This window comes from Tiliqua scincoides, chromosome 3 (genome assembly GCF_035046505.1).
Source record: "Tiliqua scincoides isolate rTilSci1 chromosome 3, rTilSci1.hap2, whole genome shotgun sequence".
Classification (NCBI taxonomy): Eukaryota; Metazoa; Chordata; class Lepidosauria; order Squamata; family Scincidae; genus Tiliqua; species Tiliqua scincoides.
Window position 1 is genome coordinate 231,048,140 of NC_089823.1, and position 22,150 is coordinate 231,070,289.

The window sequence follows — 22,150 nt, forward strand, 5'->3', positions numbered from 1 at the left end:
TGTGTTTCTTTTATATCTAGGACTTCAGAAACCTCAGTATATGCATGTCTCATGTTTCTACCCATCACACAGTGTGTCTGGGATGGATATGTTCTGAGGGGGATAAAAATCTGAACAGTCAATTGGAATGTTTCTGCCCATTATTCTAGGTCATTAGTACAGATTTTTTATCTGTGTCACTTAGTCAGTTAAAGATATAACTCTCATCCCTCCTCAGTTCTACGTCATTGAATATGCTGCCTGTGATGCCACTTACAATGAAATAGTCACATTTGAACGACTTCGGCCCGTGAATCAAAATAAACCTGTAGACAAAAACAGCTTCTTCAAGTGTGCAGTAGAGGTTCCTGAAGATCTGAGAGATGCGTAAGTAACTGCTAAAACTTAGTTCTGTCAGTGTTGTATTTCCTTGTGATGTTCAGTGTAGTTTTAATAAAGTTATCTGACAAATGAAAAATTGTGTCTCTTGCTGGAATTTTATAATAAGCGAGAAAGGAACACATCAGGGAAGAAATAGCATATTCTCAGCTGCAGGAAAGGTGATGGACTACTTGAAGAGACTAAAATAAATGTTTGGTAACAGAACAAAGTTATTTGAGTTGTTTGCAATATACTTTAATGACCTTACTTTCTCCGTTCTTCTGTGGGGAAACATTCTGTGGATCTTGAGCTTTCCAGTTTCATTAATAAAGACTGGTCCAGTAAAAGGCCAGTAAATAATGTATGTGTGGGGCTAACTTGTGCAAAAGTTGGTTGGTTTTGGGTTTTTTTTTTGTCATTCAGGACTGTTTTGCCTTGAAATATTGTAGTATTTTTAGTTTTGTACAGCATCTGCTTGTGTCTTGTTGATAACACTACCCCGAATTAATTTATAAATTGACTCTAGGTGTGCTAATGAAAGTGCACATAAGGATTTTAAGAAAGCTGTTGGAGCCTGCAGAATATTTTATCAAGCTGATACAGCTCAGTTAGTAGTACTGGTAAGATATTTTCTTTTAGACCAATTGTTTTGTAAGTTATGTGCTTATGATTCCTGTTGTATTTTGTGTTTGAGAATATCCCATAGAAACACATTCACCCAGCCCACCCCTAAAGCACCTTACTACTTTGGCACATTGAAGTAACTTCTCTGCTTGTTAGTGGGAAGCTTCCTGTCTAGGGTCTATTTTGTGCAGGGTTTGTAGTTAAGACTAATAAGCAGATGGTTTGATAAAAGCTAAAATTCAAACTGTACTGTGTTGGCCAACACAGTGTTCTTGTATACTTTGAAAAGCAAAATAGTTGTCATGCAGTGGGGAATTCTGCAAAGGTGTGCTGCCTTATGTCACTTGGTATCTGTCTGCTGCCTGCATTGCATCCTGTTAATTGTTGCACCTAAATAGATATGGCTTTGTGCAAAAAGTAAACTAAGTTATATCAAAGAAAGTAGTTCGTACACTATCTTTGCCCTCTAAGAGCAAAAACTTTCTACCTTATCACTGAAGCAATATAGATTTTGCTATCCAGTTACAAGGATTGCGCTCATAAATCTGTTCTATCCCTACTTACCTCAATTTAAGTTTTTAAAAAATGTGTCTGCTTTATTCTTCATGTTACGGAATGTGGCTCTGTAATGTATTTGTAAAAATTTAAATAAGTAGTAACCAGTCTAATGCTAGAACGATCACTGCTGGCTTTTCTTTGTATATATTGCCTTAAAAATGGAAATGCTCTTTGTATTGTGTTTTTGCAGTCTGCTAGTGAGGCAACAGTGAAAAGAGTAAATATACTGAGTGAAATGCATTTGCGCAGCATTCGAACCAAGTTAATGCTCATGTCAAGAAATGAAGAAGCCACAAAGCATTTAGAAGTGAGTTGTCCTAATACTTAACATTTATATAATGCTTTTCAAGCATGCAGAGCACTTCATATGTATTACTTTGTTGATATCCTTACAACAATCCTGTAAAGTGAGTAAGTATTATCCCCATATTGCAGCTGGGGAGCCAAGGCTGAAAGTGACTTTTCTTAGACCACCATAAATTCATGGCAAATCAAGACTCAAATGGTTAACCCCTGATTCACAGCTTAGTCTTAACCAATATGCTACCCCAGCTGTCAACGTTTATTTTTTCTGATTCCAGTTTTGATATTAGCTGTGCTCATGTTTGAAGTTGTCATTGCAGTAAAATTCTTTTGCCTCCTCTCTAGTGCACAAAACAGCTTGCAGCAGCATTTCATGAGGAATTCGTTGTCAGAGAAGATTTAATGGGACTTGCAATAGGAACCCATGGTAGTAACATACAGCAAGCCAGGAAAGTTCCAGGAGTTACTGCAATTGAGCTTGAGGAAGATACTGGTACTTTCAGGATCTATGGAGAGGTAAAAGAAAATCTGTTGTCTTATTTGTACTAGTTGTGTGGTGTTCTGCTTTTACTTGATGTCTGAATTTGACGAATACACAAATTCCAATTGCCTTCATGGGAACACCATATTTTTACTGAAAAGAAGGTAGCCAAGTTCTTTGATAATTCAGAAAATGTTGCTGCTACTTTTATACTCTTTCTCCCTTTACTTGCGTCCTGTGAATAGAACCTGATATGGGGTGTGCAGTGATGAGAGAGTAAGCAAGAAAAATGGCCTTTGCACTGTACATGCACCTTCGGTTTTCTTCAGATGACTGGGAGTCATCTGAATAAAAGGGGTAGATGTTGCCACAAGCAAGGAAAAATACCTAAAACAGGGGTGATATTCCTCATATTTCCTTCTCTGGGGATGGGCTCAATTGCTGGGGCTTCCTCAGCTCAGGAGCAGATTGCAGGAAGAGAGTCCTGGAGAGCAAACAACCTGGCCCAACTTCTAAGCACCCATTCATGGTAGCATTACTCTGAGTGACCTATTGGGGAACAAGGGACAATAGTTTCAGTCAGGAAGAAACAGGCAACTAACTTGTCAAAATAACAGCAATTTATTAAGAAACAAAAAGGTAAATGGGCAAAGATCAAATAGATGAAAACAGGCATGTGAAATTGGAAGCAAATGTTTTATGTTCCTAATGTGGCTACCTAGATATAAGCCCAGCCTATACATCACTTGCTTAGCTGGATTTCCCATATTTGCCTCTGTGTGTTGTCAAAATGGAGGTTAACTTTATACATGCCAAAACAAAATGCATGCTGGTTCAAACTTGATAGTTTTTCTTTTAAAATGGGGGTTGGGGGGCCAAGATCCTACCATTCAGATGGTCTGCTCAAAGGCAGGAAACTCAGGTGAGTCCCTTGGCCATGGTTGGGTGAATATATTTGATCAATGGATAGGTGTAAGAGGAATGCAGCAGGGATGGTCAGTGTTTTCTGCCTGGCCCTTTGTTCTTCCAGTGACAGTTGCCAGTTGTTCTGGCATTTGCAGTATGTTTGAAGCATACTGCTCATGTGGTCATGCAGGTTTCTAGAGTCAAAATGTAGAAATTGTCTCAGCAGGCACATTCAAGTCAACATCATGCTACTTTTTATACATGCACACACCACACCCAGGCTTTTTATTAGCGTGAAAGTATTCCATTCATCCCATGGTGAAACTGAAGTGCTGATTTCTCTGTTTCCCTAGGTACAGTATTTTGTGGATATGGTTACCTGATCCTTTTACTTAACTACTAATGCTAAATTTTGGAGCATATGCTTTTTTGGGTTAATTGCCCCTATTAGTTGGTAGGATGAATAGCCCCTATCCTTGAAGAGATCCTTATGGCACTTCTGAAAAATCAAATAATGCCTAATGGGCTTGTTTCAAATGGTTGGAGGTCTGAAGTGTTTCACCTTTCCTTAGGTAGGGAGAACACTAGCAATGAATGAGTGTTAGAGAGAGAGACTGCTTTGAAAAATGGGAACTAGATACAGAAAATTTTAAAATTAAAAACTGCACACATTTTTCTAACATTCCATTTGTTTATCTTAATGCTTGACCACTAATCACTCGTCTTGTATTTACAATTATGAAAGGGCTACTTTATATACATTTTCACTGATTTTGGGATTAGAGAGTAGTTTTAACTTTAAGTTCTATGCAATTAATGTCTTTCCATGATTTAAGTCTGGGAAAGATTTTACTGAAACTTCCTACGAGATGACTTTTCTATAAATGTCTTATCTGCTATCCAGGTTTGCTTTTAGTGAGAAACAGCAAGCAGTGTATGGGATTTTTGTTTTGCTACTTGGGCAAAATGTTTTTGGCTTATGACAGTTTAAAAGAGGTCGTGGTCTTGAACTGTGGCTAAGAGCCACATGTGTTAGATCCTCGCCAGTTTGAGCTTCACATATATCCCTCAAATTTAGCTACTATATTTCACTGCCCCTCCTGCTGTCACACATTTTCACTGAAGAAAGTGATAGTGGCAGCAATCAGGGTCCTATAATGGAGATTGTGAAAGGATCGGCAGAGTGAGAGAAAGTTGGGTAGGTGACTAAAAAATAAGTGGTGTGGTGATGGAGGGGCTGGGACAAGTATTAAGAGCAGAAGTGGCAGGCTGTGGCTCTTGATAATATAAATGTTTGTATATGTCCTGGGTTAGGAACTTTATTCACCTATTTATAAATCTCAATACAGAAATATACACTTTTAAAACCATTTGCACTGTTACACGTAAATTCTAAATCAGTGTTCTTCAAACTGAGTCATGACCCACCAGTGAGTGGCAACTCAATTCTTGTTGGGTTGCGAATGCTGCCCACCGCCCCTCCAAAACTTCTGGGTTGCCAAGCTTTTACATTCTTGTTACGTGCACAGTCGTCTTCAGCCTGCTCTGGACATTGTTGCATTGAGTTCTTGCAGATGAAAACATGCTCGTCAGTGACAGCACGTTGAGACAAGGTCTGGAACAGGACGAAAACTCTTGCACAGAGGCTCCGGCATTTTTCACCTTTTTTTTTTTTTAAAAAAAAGCAAAAGCTCAGCAACCCAGAAGTTTTGGTGATGTTGTCGTCGCATCACCACCATAACTTCTGGGTTGCTGAGCTCTGTGCTAAAGGTGGATTGCAGGGCGGGAAAGATTGAGAACCACTCCTCTAGATGATGCGATCCTCCAAACAGTGTGAGAAAACAGCTCCTTCCCACCTTATTCCTCTACACTAGGGGTGTCCAAAGTTTTGGGCAAGAGGGCCACATCATCTCTCTGACACTGTTTTGGGGCCGGGGGAAAAAGAATTAATTTACATTTCAATTTTGAATAAATTTACATAAATTTGTAATGTAAAATACATCTTTACATTAAAGATGGAACTTGTATATATGAATGAAGGTCTTGCAATAGCTCAAGGCCTATTAAAGGCCTTGCACAAAGCAAGGCTGACCTTTCCTTTGCTGCTGCTACTGCATCACAGACGTGAAACAACAAGCAATGGAGGGAGCCCTCATCCCACAGCTCATGCAAGAGGTCAAACAGTCGCCCTCATGCTGAGAGCAGTTGCGTCAGGCCAGTATGGGCTCCAGCAAATCTTCAGAGGGCCAGAGGCTCATTGGAGACTGGGGGCACCCTTAGGACCACATTGGGAGTCCTTGAGGGCCACGAGTGGCCTCAGGGCTGGGGTTTGGGCTCCTCTGCTCTACACTGTGTTTCTTGCAATCATATATTCCGTTCAAGTTTTTATGTTGTAAACCCTGTCATTTTATTTTATTATGCTTGTTGACTCAAGTACTGTGTTAACTGTTGGAAAATACATTGCATTCTCAAAGGTTTCTGTTTATTTCCAGAGTGCTGAGGCAGTGAAAAAGGCTAGAAGCTATTTGGAATTTGTGGAGGACTTTATTCAGGTTCCTAGAAGTCTTGTGGGTATGTAATACTGATAAAACTTCTAAAATACGTTCAATCAGGGTGAAAGAAGCTATTCAGGACCATAATGGTTAAGCTACCATTTACTACCATTTAATTTACTACCATCCTTTTTAGTGACACATGTAAAGCTGCTGCATGACTGCTGTAGCAAATTTGAATATATCTAAAAATATTGTCTATGTGACCTGAGGGATATTCTGGAAGAAGTTTCCTTCCTTGGGACCAAGAATTTGGAGTTGAGCCCAATTTTCCTTCATCAGCAGTTACTGAGGGACTTGTTCAGTCTTCATTATCTCAGAGGTTGTTAATCTCTTCTGATTGTGCTGAGTTTTCTTGGGGAAGGGATCTTTGAACCCACAAGATGATTCTCTTTTGGCAGTTCTGGAGTGAATCAAGGTCTTTATTCAAGACTTGGAAGTGGTTTGACTAGGTGTTTCCATTCGGTGTAAATTGTTTGGAACTCTGAGCTTTCTCTTTCAAGAGCCTTTGTTCAAGAAATCTAGGACTGTATTCTAATTAGAATGGTCATGTGATCATGAAGGTCTGTCATCAACAAGCAAAGGGGAACAAAATGTTTCTGACTTGACAGAGTGGTCTCTATTCTGTTCTGAGATTCCCTGTAGATGAAAACCAACATCTGAAAGAGAAACTGAATCTGACTACAGATTTGCTCATCTGGTAACAACAAGACTGCTCACTTTTTCATTGGTTCACTCAATGACTAGGAATCCCAGAAATGAATCTTTCACCTTCACAGAGAATCATCAACTTCCATGATTTTTCATAAGGCATTCAACCAGGGGAGAAGGTGAAGATGCTGTGATCCCTACTGTATGTTTTCAATTTCATTTTGTTTGGAAGATTTGGGAAAAACAGCTGGAAGTTATTCTGGTATTTCTCTACTGGCCCAGGGACACTTGGGTTTTCTAGCATTCTAGAAGTGGTGAGGACAGTCCATTGTACTTTTCTCAGTTTCCCTTGCTTTGTACATCTGAGAACTGTTCTCTATTCAGACTCAGGCTTGCTTCAACAAGTGAGTGAGGGCCCAATCCTATCCAATTTTTCAGTGCTGGTGCAGCTGTGCCAGTGGGGCATGCACTGCATCCTGTGGTGGAGGGATATTCACAGAGGCCTCCTAAAGGTATGGGAACAACTGTTGTGATATGGCAGTATGCAATTGGGGCTGCAATATGGCAGCACCAGTGCTGGAAAGTTGGATAGGATTGGGTCCTAAGTGGTCTCAACTAGCTTTTCTTGGTAACTCATCTGTAATGATATATGGTGTGCCTTTTTGTATTTGTGATAAAGTTATGTGTCCTAGCCTGCCAAAAACTTTGAGGGAAGAGAATTTTCCCTTGGCACCTAAAAATGACAAAGTGGGTACTTTGTAAACATATTTGTGGGGGACATTCAGTGGTGAGGCCTCTCCTGTACTAGGAAAGGTCAGTTACTACCAACCAAACTAATGTTGGGAATACTTGGAGTAGGGCATCAGTTTGAAGGTATTGGCAGATGGGCATGTTCATATGAGAGCAGGTGGACTGTCCAATATCCTGTCCTCTGGCTTTATGGGTCAAAACCAGCAGTTTGAATTGCACCTAAAAACAAACTGGCTGGAACCCTGTCTGGAACACACTGCATTCCAACTCCTTGCTCAACTGCACCACCTATGAACAGCATCTCAGTCTTGTCTGGATTGAGTTTCAGTGCATTAGCCTCTATCCAGCCCATTACTGAGTCCAGGCACCTGTTCAGTTCATTCACTGTCCCACCTTGAAAAGAAGAAATAGAGCTGGGTGTCACAAATATATTGATGACACCTCACTTCAAGCCCCTGAGTGATCTCCTCCAGTAACTTCATATAGATGTAAAACAGCAAGTCTATTTTGGTCACTCTTTCAGAATGTGTCTGCCTACATCCAAAGAGAGAGAGAGGTTTTGTCTCCTCTACCAAATGTGAGTAGAGGGTCTTTTCTGTTTCCACCTGGTATAGGTTTCTGGATAGAATTGCTATTCTTGACCTTGATCTGTTTCTGACAAGAAAAATTCTACTTTATAAACCATTCCTGCTCTGAATAAGGGGTAAGAAACTTTCCTTTCTTAGGATCAGCTTCCTGCTTCTTGGTCCCAAGAAAAGCACTTCCCACTTCTGAGTTACATCTCTGCTTACACCAAAAAATATGCCCTCAACACCACACAAGATATTTGATGCGGTCCTCTAGACAAAAGGTTTGGAGACCCCTGTGTTAGAGTAACTACACTTATTATACTTAATACACTATTACAGTTGCTAACTTAATACGTGGGAATCTTCCTTAAAATTGTTGCATCTAAAGTGAGGTATTGTGTCAATAGGCAGTTGTAAAGCATTTTCACAATAAAGTATTGTAGCATCTGCTTTTTAATACTTCCTGTATTGAAAACAAGTTGACTGTAGAACTGCAGTCAAATTGGGGACAAAAACTACTTGAAGAATTTCGTTTTCAGTTTTCCATGCTGTCTCTTAAGAGGGAGGAGAGCATAGCAACCAAATAGAATTACTACCTGACCAGAGCACAGTGATTAATGCCATATAAAAATGCATTGATCCCAAGCAGTACCCTCCTACAGCATCTTGTGGCGTGACCACCTCTGTATTAGAAGAGAATTTTCTGGTTTCAGAATGACCAGCACTACAAGTTAGACTTGCGGTAACTGAAGAACTTGAGCTCTTTCTCTCCCCACTCAATTACTTTGAGATTGTAAGGGAAAATGTTCTTAACCCTTAAACTACTCTTTCAGTAGCTTACTTCAGAAACATGTGATGATTGGAAAATGTAACCATTTTTATTTGTTAAAGGAAAAGTGATTGGCAAAAATGGCAAAGTTATTCAGGAGATTGTGGACAAGTCTGGAGTTGTACGAGTGCGAATTGAAGGTGACAATGAAAACAAACTGCCCAGGGAAGATGTAAGCTTTCGTTCTTAAACTTTCTGTTGTGTGTTCTGACAATGCCAGTGTGACTTCTGTCAACATTGTTACAACCTTAGTGCTTCATTTCAGAGGCAGCAGAACAACATGACTGTACAGAGGCAGCAAAAATGAGTAGATGCTGTAAATATATATTGTTCGTATTACTTATGTTAAAAATGTATAGTCTGGCTAACAGTAAAGATTAAAATACAACTATTAAAAAATCAACACTTACCAGAAGAGACATTAGGGAAAAGGAGCAGGTATTCATCAGAGACCTGATAGAGTAAGTGAGTCTTTAAAAACTGAGCAGTTGTAATCCAGACCTCCTGTGGAAAGGGGTTTCAGAGCCCAGGGGCTAGTGCAGGGAAGTCTATAAATACGATAGAAAGGCTGCAGCACACAAGTCAGCAGGGCCTAGCATGCATAGCAGTATGCTAGATTGCAAGGGAAATTTGCGTTTGATTTGAATTTTGTATTTTTATTTTTTGTAGGGAATGGTTCCATTTGTCTTTGTGGGTACTAAGGAAAGCATTGGGAATGTTCAAGTACTTCTTGAATACCACATTGCCTATTTGAAGGTGAGCATTGCTTTGGGAAAAAACGTGTTGGATCTTTAGCACAGATGGCAAAAATCACACTATGGCAAGCAAATTTAAAAACAAAGGCTCTTTGCTCCGGTGATTTAAAAACAACCTTGCTGACCTTTGTGATGTTAAGATACAATCATTAAGACAGCTCATCTGAGAGAAGGAAAACTCTGATCCCAAACCTCCACTGCCTTGTGGCTACATCCAGTTATGGAAAAGGCTTCAGGAGTCAACCTCGAGGCAAAATCCGAAGCCGAAGTCCCTGAGGCAGTTCATGGCTGAACACAGCCACGTTCTGGCAACTCCTGCGACGCCGCTGGAACCAACCGTATTGGCTTCTGCCTTTCCATTGGACCATTCCAGCGACGTGGAGAGGGGGGATTTGCTGCATGGGTTACAGCCTATCCTCCATACCTACTTTACCCAGGCTTCGCACACTGGAGAGGACACTCTGTTCCAGAGCCACCATTCAGAGCGTGACACCATGGTCTTCCAAGACTGAAGGATGCCAACAACAACAACAACAATCCAACAATCAGTCTCTCTCCAGGCATTTAGAAAGGATTATCTTTCTTTCACTTGTTCAGAGGGAAGAGAGGGGCTCTCTTAGAGAGAGAATGGCTGATGGATTGTCAACTGGCTGCCCTCTCTCTAAGGATTGTAAAGGATTGTTTTCCTTTAAAGGGCCCTTCTCATCCTGTTGAGATAAAAACCTCTGCAACAGTAAGAAAAGCATTTTAAAGGGGTGTATTTTTCCCCTTCTCCAGGGATCAGCACATTCCTTCTCATTTGTAGTGGCCATTCATGTTGAGTCAAATCCGTGTATAAAAAATCCATGTATAACAAGGTTGGACCTGTACTGGTATTATTACATGAGCATTCATTTTATTTAGAAAATGGAATTTAGGTCTCTTGAGTTGTCTGAGTTCTGTTAAAATGTGATTCTTCACTTGAACAGCAATGCTGTTCTTGCTAACGTTTAACTGTCAATGCAGGAAGTAGAACAACTACGAATGGAGAGGCTCCAGATTGATGAGCAGCTGAGGCAGATTGGTATGGGCTTCAGACCTTCATCTACTAGAGGTCCTGAAAAGGAAAAGGGATATACCACTGATGAGAGCACACCTTCCTCAGTACAAGGCTCCAGGTCTTATAGCGGAAGAGGTAGAGGGCGGAGAGGCCCCAATTACACCTCTGGCTATGGTGAGTGCTTTTTAAACTTGTCCATAAATGATCTGAAAGTAGAGGAAAGCATTGAGGTGACTGGCTTTTGCTGATGTCAAACTTTTCAGGGCGGTGAAAATTAAAGTGAATTGTAAATAACTTAAGAGAACACAGTCTCCAAACTGGGTGAATGAACAACCGCATAGTGTAATTCATTGTGAATAAGTGCAGAGTGGTGCAGTTTGGGGAAAAACATCCCAATGCCACCTGTACATTGAGTTCTGAGATGTAAGTGACCACCAGAAAAGAGAGATTGGGGCTTGTGGTGGGTGCTTGGTGTGCAGCAATTGTGAAGAAGGGGAATTCTATGTTGGGAGTCATTAGGGATCATTGGGAAAGGGATAGAAAATAAAATTGTAGTATTATAATGTCTTTACACAACTCTTTGTGCAACTTCTTTTGTACAACTTTGTACAAATGTAGCTGTAGGCTAAATTTGCAGTACTCTGTACAGTTCTTGTCACTGCTCCCAGAAAATGTACTGAAGAGCTGGAAAAGGTACAAAAGACAGAAAAATTATCATAGGACTTGGAGTACCTTCCTTATAAGGAAAGGATATAATGTTTGTGGGTTTTTGTTTAGAAAAAAGTGACTGGGAGAATGAAACATGGTTGAAGCTTATGAAATTATACATGTAAATACAGCTTTTCTCTCAATCCAGCAGCTCATGGAGTTCGTACATACTAATAGTAATTTGGGTTACAACCTCTGGCTTAACATTCGCCATGGTGTCCTTGCCAATTCAGTGGCACTTCCTCCCATTCCCTGCTGCTTCCTGTCTTTGTCCCCTGGCAGTCCCTTTGTCATTCCTTCTCTTTTGGCCCCCAGCAATCTTCTTTCACAGGTTCTCTTCTGCACTCCTTCTGTCCAGGTTCACTTTCTCATGCCCATTTTCCCCTATTTCTGGACCCCAGCCAATCTCACTGAGGTCCTTCCTCTCTACTTCTCCCCACTCCCCTACGCCAGGTCTCAAGAACTGGACAAGTCCTTCTTTTCCTCCTTTGTTGTCCATTTTCTCTGTTTGGGTCACAACTCCAGGTTTGGGAACCACTGGTGTAGAGAAACCAGTAGAGAAATATTGGAACTCCAGAGGTCATCTAATGCAATTTGAATAGTGGGAAATTCAGAATGGATAAAAGGAGGTACTATTACACACAGTGCCTAACTACTCTCCCTATGGAATTTGCTAACTCAGGATATGTTGATGGATGCTCAAATGGCTTTAAAAGATTAGACAGACTTCTCTTACATGAATTATCAATGGCTTCTAGACATGGCCATATGTTATCTCCAAGTTCAAGGGCAGTATGCCTCACAATACCAGTTTCAGGGGAGCAATGGCAGGAGAGGGGCATGCCATTATCTCTTGCTTTGTCTGCTTCCCAGTAGCATCTGATTGACCTCAGTGAGAAAAAGGCTGTAGAATTAACTTTTTAATAGGTTAAAAAACCTATCCAGACGGACTTTTCATAACTTCTTGTGCATATGTTTAAGGATAAATGATGAGAGCTATTTTGATAGTATTTTGATAGTATTCCCTTTTTATCTAATTGGTGTATTCAGCGCCTATCCTTGCTTTGAACAAGAAAATGGCAGCAGCTCAGCTACAGGTGGTGGGTCTGTTCTGTACTTCGATATCATTGTGAATTTGTTACTATTGCAAGTTAGTTCTTGACATATATTTTACTTGAATTTAGAAATGCAGAGTATCCAAAATAGTGAATGTGAAATGTGTAAATAACTTGCTTATTCCTCATTGTTAAGATTGCATCCAAAAATGTTAGTCCCTTTGAAGACCGTTTGATGACTGACTTGCCTTACTGATTTCAGTGGAGCTTAGTCTTTACTGACTTTATTTGGACATAACCATTTTGGCAGCAAACCTCTAAATTTTTCATCCATTAACAAAAATGGGCGTGTTTCTTGTGGAACTATTTTATCTCCAGTTTTAACGGCTTCAGCTCTGCTATTACTATTTTAAACTTGTTGTATGCTATCTTTTAAACCTGAAAGGGGGGAAGATTTTTTTTTTTAATTAACAGTTCCAATGGGATGGCTTGATGAATGTGTCAGCCCATTGTGCAGCTGCTGCAAAGAAGTCCAATTCTATACTCAGTATCATTAAAAAATGGAATTGAGGATAAAATAGCCAATATTAATATGCCATTGTACAAATCCATGGTATGGGTACATGTGGAGTATTGTGTCCAGTTCTGGTCGCCACAACTCAAAAAGGATATGGTAGAACCCAAAAAGATGCAGAAGAGTGCATCCAAAATGATTAGTGGACTGGGGCACCTCCCTTACAAGGAAAGGCTACAACATTTGGGGAGAACCATGTCTCCTGGTTATCATATTGTGTGAGGGGGGAAAAGAACTTCCCTTTATCCACTCTAGACTGTAAAATGGGTAGAGGAAAGTTCTTTTCCTTCTTGTGCATTATAAGAACCGGGGACATCCACAACTGGTGGGAGAGTCAGAACAAAGAAAATTTCTTTACCCAGCATGTAATTAATTTGTGGAACTCCTTGTTGCATGATTTGATGGCACCCGCTTTAGATGCCTTTAAAGGGATTTAACAGATTTGTGGAGGAAAAATCCATCATGGGTTACAACCTCTGTGTGATGACTGTATGCAACCTCTGGGTTAAGAGGTAGCCCGTCTCTGAATGCTGGATGCAAGGGAGTGACAACTGGATGTAGGTATCTTGTTATCCTGTGTACTCTCAGAGACATCTAGTAGGTTAGATGTAGGAATCTGGCCTAGATGGATCCTTTGTTTGATCCTGCAGTGTGGTTCTTTTGTTCTTGTGAATTAATTTGGGTTCAGTAAATCTGAAAAATAGGTATTAATGAGTTCAGAACATAATTCCTATGTGGTCAGTGTTTCACACAAGTTACTGTACTGTGAGACATCTTTTCCCCTTTAATTGTTGTAGTAGGCTTTCTGTAGCATCTTTCAGAATGCTAGGCTGAGCCTTTTTTTAGCAATATGATGCATGCGGCCTCTCCAAGGTTCCTCAGGACGCAACTGGAACAAGGCTTCATAAGAACATAAGAACAGTTCCACTGGATCAGGTCATAGGCCCATCTAGTTCAGTTCCTGTATCTCACAGCGGCCCACCAAATGCCCCAGGGAGCACACCAGATAACAAGAGACCTGCATCCTGGTGCCCTCCCTTGCATTGGCATTCTGACATAGCCCATTTCTAAATCAAGAGGTTGCACATACACATCATGGCTTGTAACCCATACTGGATTTTTCCTCCAGAAACTTGTCTAATCCCCTTTTAAAGGCATCTAGGCCAGATGCCGTAACCATATCCTGCGGCAAGGAGTTCCACAGACTGACCACACGCTGAGTAAAGAAATATTTTCTTTTGTCTGGCCTAACACTCCCAACACTCAATTTTAGTGGATGTCCCCTGATTCTGGTGTTATGTGAGAGTGTAAAGAGCATCTCTCTATCCACTTTATCCTTCCCCTGCATAATTTTGTATGTCTCAATCATGTTCCCCCTCAGGCGTCTCTTTTCTAGGCTGAAGAGGCCCAAACGCTGTAGCCTTTCCTCATAAGGAAGGTTGTGTTCTGAGCTCCATTTTTAAATCTACCTTGTGTGAGAAATATATATTGCATGAGCATGTTTCAGAAAAATTTGAAGTTAAAATGGCTGAATCAAGCAGTTTTTAATTTTTCCTTTTTAGTTTAGTTTTCATCTTTTTTCTTCCCAAACATATTTTGAATTTTTAAACCCACCCAGTTTGTAATCCACCCATCCATGTTTTTGAGCAACAGACTGAAATGAGTCCATCATAACCTGACCAGATGGAACACTGAATACATTTTAGTATTGTGGAACCTTAGTGCAAAATGTTTTGCAAATTGGTTTTAATGGGCTCAACTCCACATTCCCTAGGACAGATTGTAATAAGCTGTTCACAACCCTAAATAGCTTTACTAGATGACATAGAGAAACTTGTAGTGGTGGCAGCAGAGCAGTATTCACAATTACTGCCACAGAATAGGCTTGATTATGGCCTATTTTCAGCTGAACTGACTCTTGAGTCTTTTTCCACTTGCATCTAATTGTCACCCTAAGCTTTTCAGTATCCTCAGCCAAATCAGCACTTAATGGTTAAGGTAAGGAAGGTTAATTGTATCAATAGCTTTGTCATCTCTTGTCACAGAATGACTAGGGCATTTGCAATATAACCAGATACGTAGGGGATTAACTACCCAATAGGCACCCAGAATTCTTCTGGATCAATAAGTCTCCTGGGGCAGACCATCTAAACAGATCCTTCACCCTTCAGGTGACATGAAGAGCCATAAATCAAAACCTGATCAGGGAATGACCTTTGTTTGACAAAGGTATTATTTCAGTTTCCCTTTCAAGGGAGTTATTTCAGGAAGCTGAAATGATGTGAAGCCCCATATCACTGAGCTTGTCATTATTATAGTACTTATTTCAACCTAAGTCTTAAGATACAGAATGCATCTTAAATATCAATTCACTGTTTTCATCTAAGTATTGGCTACCTTGCATTTAACTTGGGGCTTCACATGACCAGCAGCACTCATGTTACCAATTTATTGATCATTCCTCATACCGTTCTTTCATACCATCTGTAATTTATTCTCAAGCAATTGCTTAAAAAGCCAAGAAAAATGGTGAAAAGCCAAGAAGCATTTCCACAAATTCCACCTATAAATATTCTCAGTTACCAAAGCAGTATTTTTCATTCCTTCATTGTCCATAAGGAGGATATCAGGAAGTGATACTCTAGTTCAGTGGTTCTCAAACTTTTCAGTTTGAGTTTCCAGAGCCCGTCATGCTTCTAACTGGAGTCTCAATGAGCCCTGCTAATGCATGTCAAGTCTTCAGAGCCCCAGAGTGCCAGTGCATGTATGGGGTGGTGTAGCGCTGAGCAGGTGGCAGCCACTGGTGGTGTATTCATGGAGCACCTGCAGGGGGTCTCAAGGAGCTCCAGGACTCCTAGGAGCACTGTTCTGTCTAGTTCATTATATTATGGCTTTCTGCACCCATATTTGGTTGCCTCTCTTGATGCAACCTGCTACAAAATCCTTATTCTTTTCTCTTCTTTTTTGGTATCCCAACATCTGATCATCTCCTACCACAAGAGGTCACACAGTTCCACATTGATTACTTCACATCATTCATAGTTGCATTATGCTTTCTTTTTGATTTTTTACTAGACGTTAGATTGGCCATATAACACTATGTAAAACAATTCAGCAATACACTACAGAAAACAAAATAAAACCAGAAGAAATCAATTAAATTATATTCAAAAAAACTTAAGATAAAAGCATTAATTGTAATAAATGTTTCATACAGAATTTAGTAATAAAGCACATATAACAGCAAGGCTTAAAGGTGATGTTTCAACAACTAAGTAGTGAACCCGTGACAGACAGACAAGGAGTCCCTTGGCTTGTGCTAAAACTTGCCCCTCTGGCAACAAACTGGCTTTATTTTTACACTGCTCTGCAGTGGAAAGGGTCAGTGAATGTCTTGTGTACAATCCAAGGGAGATAATTAAAACAGCAAAGATGGGTGGGTGAATGGAGGAATATGCCTCACTGGCTGCTGCTTCTCTTCAGTGGTTGGTGGTTCTCTGGCTTCTTTGAGGCAGGAGGAATACCATTCAACTTGGCAAGCACCAGCAGGAGGAGAGGTAATAGTGAGGCTTTGCCTTGCTGACTTTTTCTTCTCTTACTCATCTTCCTCACAGGACAGTTGTAGATTTCCCCTTGATAGAAGCTTTTAGACCAGGGGCATCAAACTTTTTTCACACAGAGCACCAAAGTTAGCATTCATGGTGCCTGCTGAGGACCAGAAGTGACATCATTAAGCAAATGATGGCCAGGAATAAGCATTTTGCTCACACAGAAGCTCATTAGCTGCAAATGACGAAGGAGAAAATACCCATATCTTGTTCATAATTTCAAGATATGAGAGAGCCCAATTATCATGCTGGGCAAGGCCAATTATAATGGTGGCCAGATAAATTGCTTCCAGGGACCACACTGGGCCTGTGGACCTTATGTTTGACACCCCTGTTTCAGACAATCAACAGATACAGTTCAACACTACCGCCTTCCTCCCCTGCAAGTAACCTAAGACCCAAACCACTGATAGATCCACAGTCTTGCAGCAATGAGGAATAACCTCTTGTTCAGATGATTCTGGTGCCACTGCCCTGCTGCAGTATTGAAACCACATAATTGTTGAACTGCTTTTGCTTGTTTGATTAGGCATTTCTCATTCTTTCTATAAATGGTGCAAGAAAAAGTGTTTAAACATTTGGAAGAATAATTGTTGGTATTTATAGCACATCTTATAGTGTTCCTTGTGCTTCATTATCTTCATTATCTCCAAATTGCAAAGAACCAAACTTGACTCATTTCACACACAGGAATATTTATGTATAATAGGAAAATTTTGTGTGATTTTTATATAATACTTTATTGAGATGTGTGACTTTACAAGAGTACAGTAGTTAGATTTTTCAAGGCATTGCATAGAGAGACACATGGTCAAAAGTAGCTGGTTAGTAGCTGGAATTTAGATTTTAAGGCATGTGTGTTGGGTGGCAAATATGTGAAATTACACAGAAACGTAGGTCTGTTGATGGCATTGAAGTGCAGAAGCTAGTATGAAACTGATGTTCCTACAGTTATATAAAATAACAGTCCCTTCAGATTCATTCTCATATGATTCCCACTTGTAATCTTCTTATGCTACTGCTTTGTGTTTGAATTGCCTTGGTGTTCAGTAGTGGACTGTTCCGGCAAGGTAGATCTTGCAGGACTGATGAAGCAGATCAGCTCTTGGCCATCTTTGGTCCTGTTGATCTGCCTCAACATTGGGTTGGTGCTCCAGAATACACTTTCACTTCTAGTATTTCTCATCTGCCTTATTTCAAGTCTGCTTTTTGGACCAGGTTTTTCATTGTGTGTCAGCCACTGATACCATTCTACTAAGAACGGTAATAGCTTTCTCCTTTGGGAACAAAACTTTGCCTGTGACTTCTGTGATTTCTCTGGGAGGATTGCACATGCCTTGGCTCCTTTTTGACTTGAAGAATATTTTTAATCCTCTCCTAAAAATCTAAAGCATCTTATTTTATTCCCCCCCAGGAACAAATTCTGAACTGTCAAATCCCTCCGAAACTGAATCTGAAAGGAAAGATGAACTAAGTGATTGGTCATTAGCAGGAGATGATGACAGGGAGAGTCGACATCAGCGTGACAGCAGAAGGCGTCCACCAGGGGGAAGAGGGCGCAGTGTTTCTGGAGGTCGTGGGCGTGGTGGCTCCCGAGGTGGGAAGTCATCTATCAGTTCTGGTATGCATTTTAGCAGCATACTTTGACATTCTTCTGTTTTGAGAATCACAGTCTGACAGTTTAATGTTGGCTGTCTTATTCAGAGATTCCAAAGAAGTATGAAGAATTACAGTGCAGAAGGCTTCACTTTTCCTAGCTTTGAACTTTGTTGTATGCACAGAATTATGGTATATGCTAAATTGGATATCTGATTTTATGGCTGAATTTGGAGGTTATCAGAAACTTCTTAGAGACATTCAGGTTCTGTTCACCTCCTTGTGTGAATCTGAAACGGAACAATTGTCACTTAAGCCCTCTTGCTGCATTTTCTGGCAGGGTTTCTGTGACACCTAAAGGTGTTGGGCCTTCTGGACAAGAGCCTAAGTACACCATCCCCTTTAAAGTCTGAACTAATCTTCTTTATCTTCCTGATAGAGGACCTCTGATTACTTTCTGAAAGTAACTTCTACACGTTTTCCTGCTTGGTGTTCTTTATGGACTTGGTCCTTAGGACACTTTTCTTATCCGTTTGGTGAATACTAGAGAATGCATAAGACCAAGAAGTGCATGTCCTGGAATAGACTAATTCCTTGTTCTTTGAGGACTACTCATTGAACAGTGGTTACATAAAAACAGTATAAAATGAACACTTGCTACTGCTGTTTCTCATGTGGTTACTTTTTTGTCCTTTGTTAGTGCTGAAAGATCCTGATAGCAATCCTTATAGTTTACTTGACAATACAGAGTCTGATCAGACCGCAGACACAGATGCCAGCGAATCTCACCACAGTGCTAACCGGCGTAGACGATCCCGCAGGCGAAGAACCGATGAAGATGCTGTCTTAATGGATGGAATGACAGAATCCGACACGGCATCAGTTAATGAAAATGGCTTAGGTATGCATGTTGATTGTGGTCAGCACCAAATTCACTTTGCCTCCCCAAGAATCATACCATGGTGGTATAATTGTAATGGGTATTACGGTTAACTATTCTTCATTTTCTTAACTAGCATTTTATTCTGCTTGCTTCCTTGTGGTTCAAGACAATGTCCTCCTGCAGTACTAAAAGGTTTCGGCTATAACTGCCCTATATTGGAACCAGAATACCTTGGGGCTAAATGGAATCCAGAAGGGCAACGTAAGGTTGACTTCATTTGACTATATTCATTGAGAGGTATCTTCTGCCATCCACCCTGAGGACAAAGCAGCATGAACCCAGTATCTTTAATCTGTTAGATACATCCAGCTACCTTGTCATCATGTAGTCAATAAGTTGAGTTTAGCTTTGGTCTGTAGAGATGGGATAGCAGGGCATATGTGAACGGCATACTTCCATGTTGATTGTGAAGTGAAATCAACTTGAAGTGAAAAAGTCACACGAACTAGCCCTGATCTTGGAGAGTCTTGGCTTCTCTTTACAAAATTAAACAAGTTCGACATCCACCTTGTTGCCTTTAGGATTGGAGTGGTTGTGTTGCTGAAATGTTAAGTTGAACTTTGGAAAGCAAGAAGTTGAGATCAAGAGAGTTTGGGTTTCTTGTTCCTTTTAAAGTTGAGATCCCTTCAGTAGGAGTTCTGTGTGTGTAGTTTTAAGACTGGGGAGTATGCTCAGAAAACCATCATTTTGTGATAGTGTGTAGTTTATGCAAATCACACTGAGGAAAAATCTTTCTATTGAAGTGGAAAATTAACTCCTTAAGCCAATGTTTAACTTGATACCAAGCTGAACATAGACTTATGCTATTTTTTACTCCCCAAGTGTGTACTATTCAGAAGAATTTTTTCCTTTCAATGTGTTTTGTATTGTGTACTAAGCTGCAAGCGAAACAACTTGTCACTGAGATGGTTCATCGTAAATTTTGCAATTGCAGATGATAGCGACAAAAAACCCCAGCGACGCAATCGTAGTCGCAGGCGTCGCTTCAGGGGTCAGGCAGAAGATAGACAGCCAGGTAACTGGAGTGAAGAAGTGAGCTGCCTTGGGTCACAAGCATGAAGGAATGCCCCATGCCTGTTTTGTTTACCTCCTAAACATGTGGATGCCTCCTATAATGATTGCTTAGTAACTAATCAAACTGCAGGATGAAAAACTGTCCATGGAATATCTTTTAGATTTCCGTTAATGAAACTAATGCTGGTGCCTTTTTTCTGGTGTTTCTCCAGTGTACTATGTGTGGAGACTTAAGAACCTTTGAAGTGAGAGGTCAAACATCAGTGGATGTTAGTGAAACAGGGTTACAGCCTATTAAAAGAAACACTGCCAGATACTTCCTACCTCTTCCCTGCACCATCTGGCTTATTTGTGGATATTCTTCCTGGGAGTAGGGTTATTAGTCAACCTATTATTCTAGCAAACAAATATGGGGAACTTGCATGGTACTTGTCTGTCTGTGCTCTGATTCAGTATGATCATTACTTGTGAGAACACCAGGAATTGCAATCAATTTAAAGAAAAAAGAATTCTTGCATGATCTTGTTTGATATTTTGGTTGGATGCATTTCTTTAATGTGTACTAATATCTTAGATAGCTTTAAGGCATAATGTCCCTAATTTTCAGTATAACTGTTCTAAGTGTGTGCACCCATAAATCCTTTTGATGTTGTACTAAATAACTTCAGAATAGTCAAGTATAGCCTAAAATGTTACCTTTACTGAAATAATGATTTGCAGTATTGTCATAACTTTGTCCTATGCTCCCCATGCAGCTTAATATCTTTGAACAATTGAAAAATACAAGATGTTTCATGTTTAAAAAATAATTTGAGAAGATGAAATTTCAAATTAACAGCAGAAAGTATTGTAGTAAACAGGATGCATTGTCTTGTTGAATGTCATAAAAACTCTTCAGTGGGAGAATTCTCAAAAAATTTAAGGGGACAAATTTGAATTTTGACATCTTCTGTTTTCCTTAATCTCTGCTGTTGTAAAATTGAAGTGTGACTTTGTTGCTGCAGAATCACATATTTGTAGATCTGGAAGGTTAACTAAAGGTCACCTGGACCTATAGCAATACTGGTTTCTGCTGCTATAGTGTTGGAATCAAAATAGAAAGTAAGCTGCATTCAAAGGAGAATGGAATGCTCATTACTCTGGCTGCAAGCAAGTCTGTAGCACCATCAGTAAATTGCCACACTTAACCCCCCCTTAGCAATAACAGGGAGTCCAACCATGGAGCCCTGCCTTAAAGGGTCTCAAGTTGGGATGACACTACGGAACCTGAGATACGGCCAAGGTTGACCAGTTTGTCTTCTGTCTTCATGAATTTCATTTCTCCCAACCCTACAATTACTTGCAGTCCCCTTTCTAGTTATAAGAATAAGCCACAAGTAAAATCCTGCCTTGTTTCATTATGATTTATATCATACTGTATTCTCAAATTAAGACAAATAGGAAAATAAGTTTAGAAATAAGTAGACATTGATTTTTGGGGATCAGTTTTGGGTAAGCAGGTTCAGGATTTCGGCATAGATTGCCTCAAACTAGAAGAATGGAATTTGAGTGATTTGAAAAATTTGACTACAGAATGCTTCAGAAATCAGCAACATACTATATTAAATGTTGAAAATCTTAAAGTGGAGAGCTGCATATTGAGTTTTATGTATATATCTGGTGCTTAGGATCTTCCTGAAATGCTAATGCCCTATGTCACTCAGCAATAACTGCTGAATGTCAGGGCGCTTGAGAAACCTTGTTTTTGAGCTGTACCAGACCTACTGGATGTGAGAGTGGGGTGGGAGATGACAATACCTTGGAATGCATATGTGAATCCTTGCATGCGCATAAGCGAGTCCTACCAATCTGCGATCACTCAATTCATAAATTCAGTTAATAATTTTAAATATTTTTTATTTTCCACTTAGTCACAGTTGCTGATTATATATCAAGAGCAGAATCTCAGAGTAGGCAAAGAAACCTCCCAAGGGAAACACTGGCCAAAAACAAGAAAGAAGTGGTAAGAGAAATTGTATACCTATGAAAAATACTTTTAAAAAAATTTATGTAACTAAAATTTTGACGCACAGTTGTTGTTAATGAGCACCAACATCGAGGGAATGTGTTTGAGCTATTTGCAGTTAACATGTGGTTTGTGTAAGATCTGTGTAAGCGCAATGGGGAAATTTTATTATTCCTTAACATTTGACAACACTAAAGATACTTTATTTCTAGAAGCATTCAGGGACTACCCCATGTGCCTATAGTCTGAATGTTTTTATGTTGTCATTGT

At 40.0% G+C, this 22,150-nt stretch overlaps 1 protein-coding gene across 2 annotated transcripts in view; it reads left to right on the forward strand.

The window, feature by feature from the left end:
• Window positions 1-22,150, forward strand: part of FXR1 (FMR1 autosomal homolog 1) — a 49,611-nt gene that overhangs the window by 26,107 nt on the left and 1,354 nt on the right. The window contains exons 5-16 of one of the 2 annotated variants that reach the window (XM_066622372.1): window positions 218-366; window positions 887-980; window positions 1,733-1,849; window positions 2,191-2,361; window positions 5,725-5,803; window positions 8,646-8,755; window positions 9,253-9,339; window positions 10,344-10,551; window positions 17,737-17,943; window positions 18,619-18,819; window positions 19,796-19,876; window positions 21,786-21,877. In XM_066622372.1, the coding sequence (XP_066478469.1) occupies window positions 218-366; window positions 887-980; window positions 1,733-1,849; window positions 2,191-2,361; window positions 5,725-5,803; window positions 8,646-8,755; window positions 9,253-9,339; window positions 10,344-10,551; window positions 17,737-17,943; window positions 18,619-18,819; window positions 19,796-19,876; window positions 21,786-21,877 (1,596 nt within the window). The remainder of the gene's footprint in view (window positions 1-217; window positions 367-886; window positions 981-1,732; window positions 1,850-2,190; window positions 2,362-5,724; window positions 5,804-8,645; window positions 8,756-9,252; window positions 9,340-10,343; window positions 10,552-17,736; window positions 17,944-18,618; window positions 18,820-19,795; window positions 19,877-21,785; window positions 21,878-22,150) is intronic. The other variant, XM_066622374.1, reaches the window with a different exon arrangement.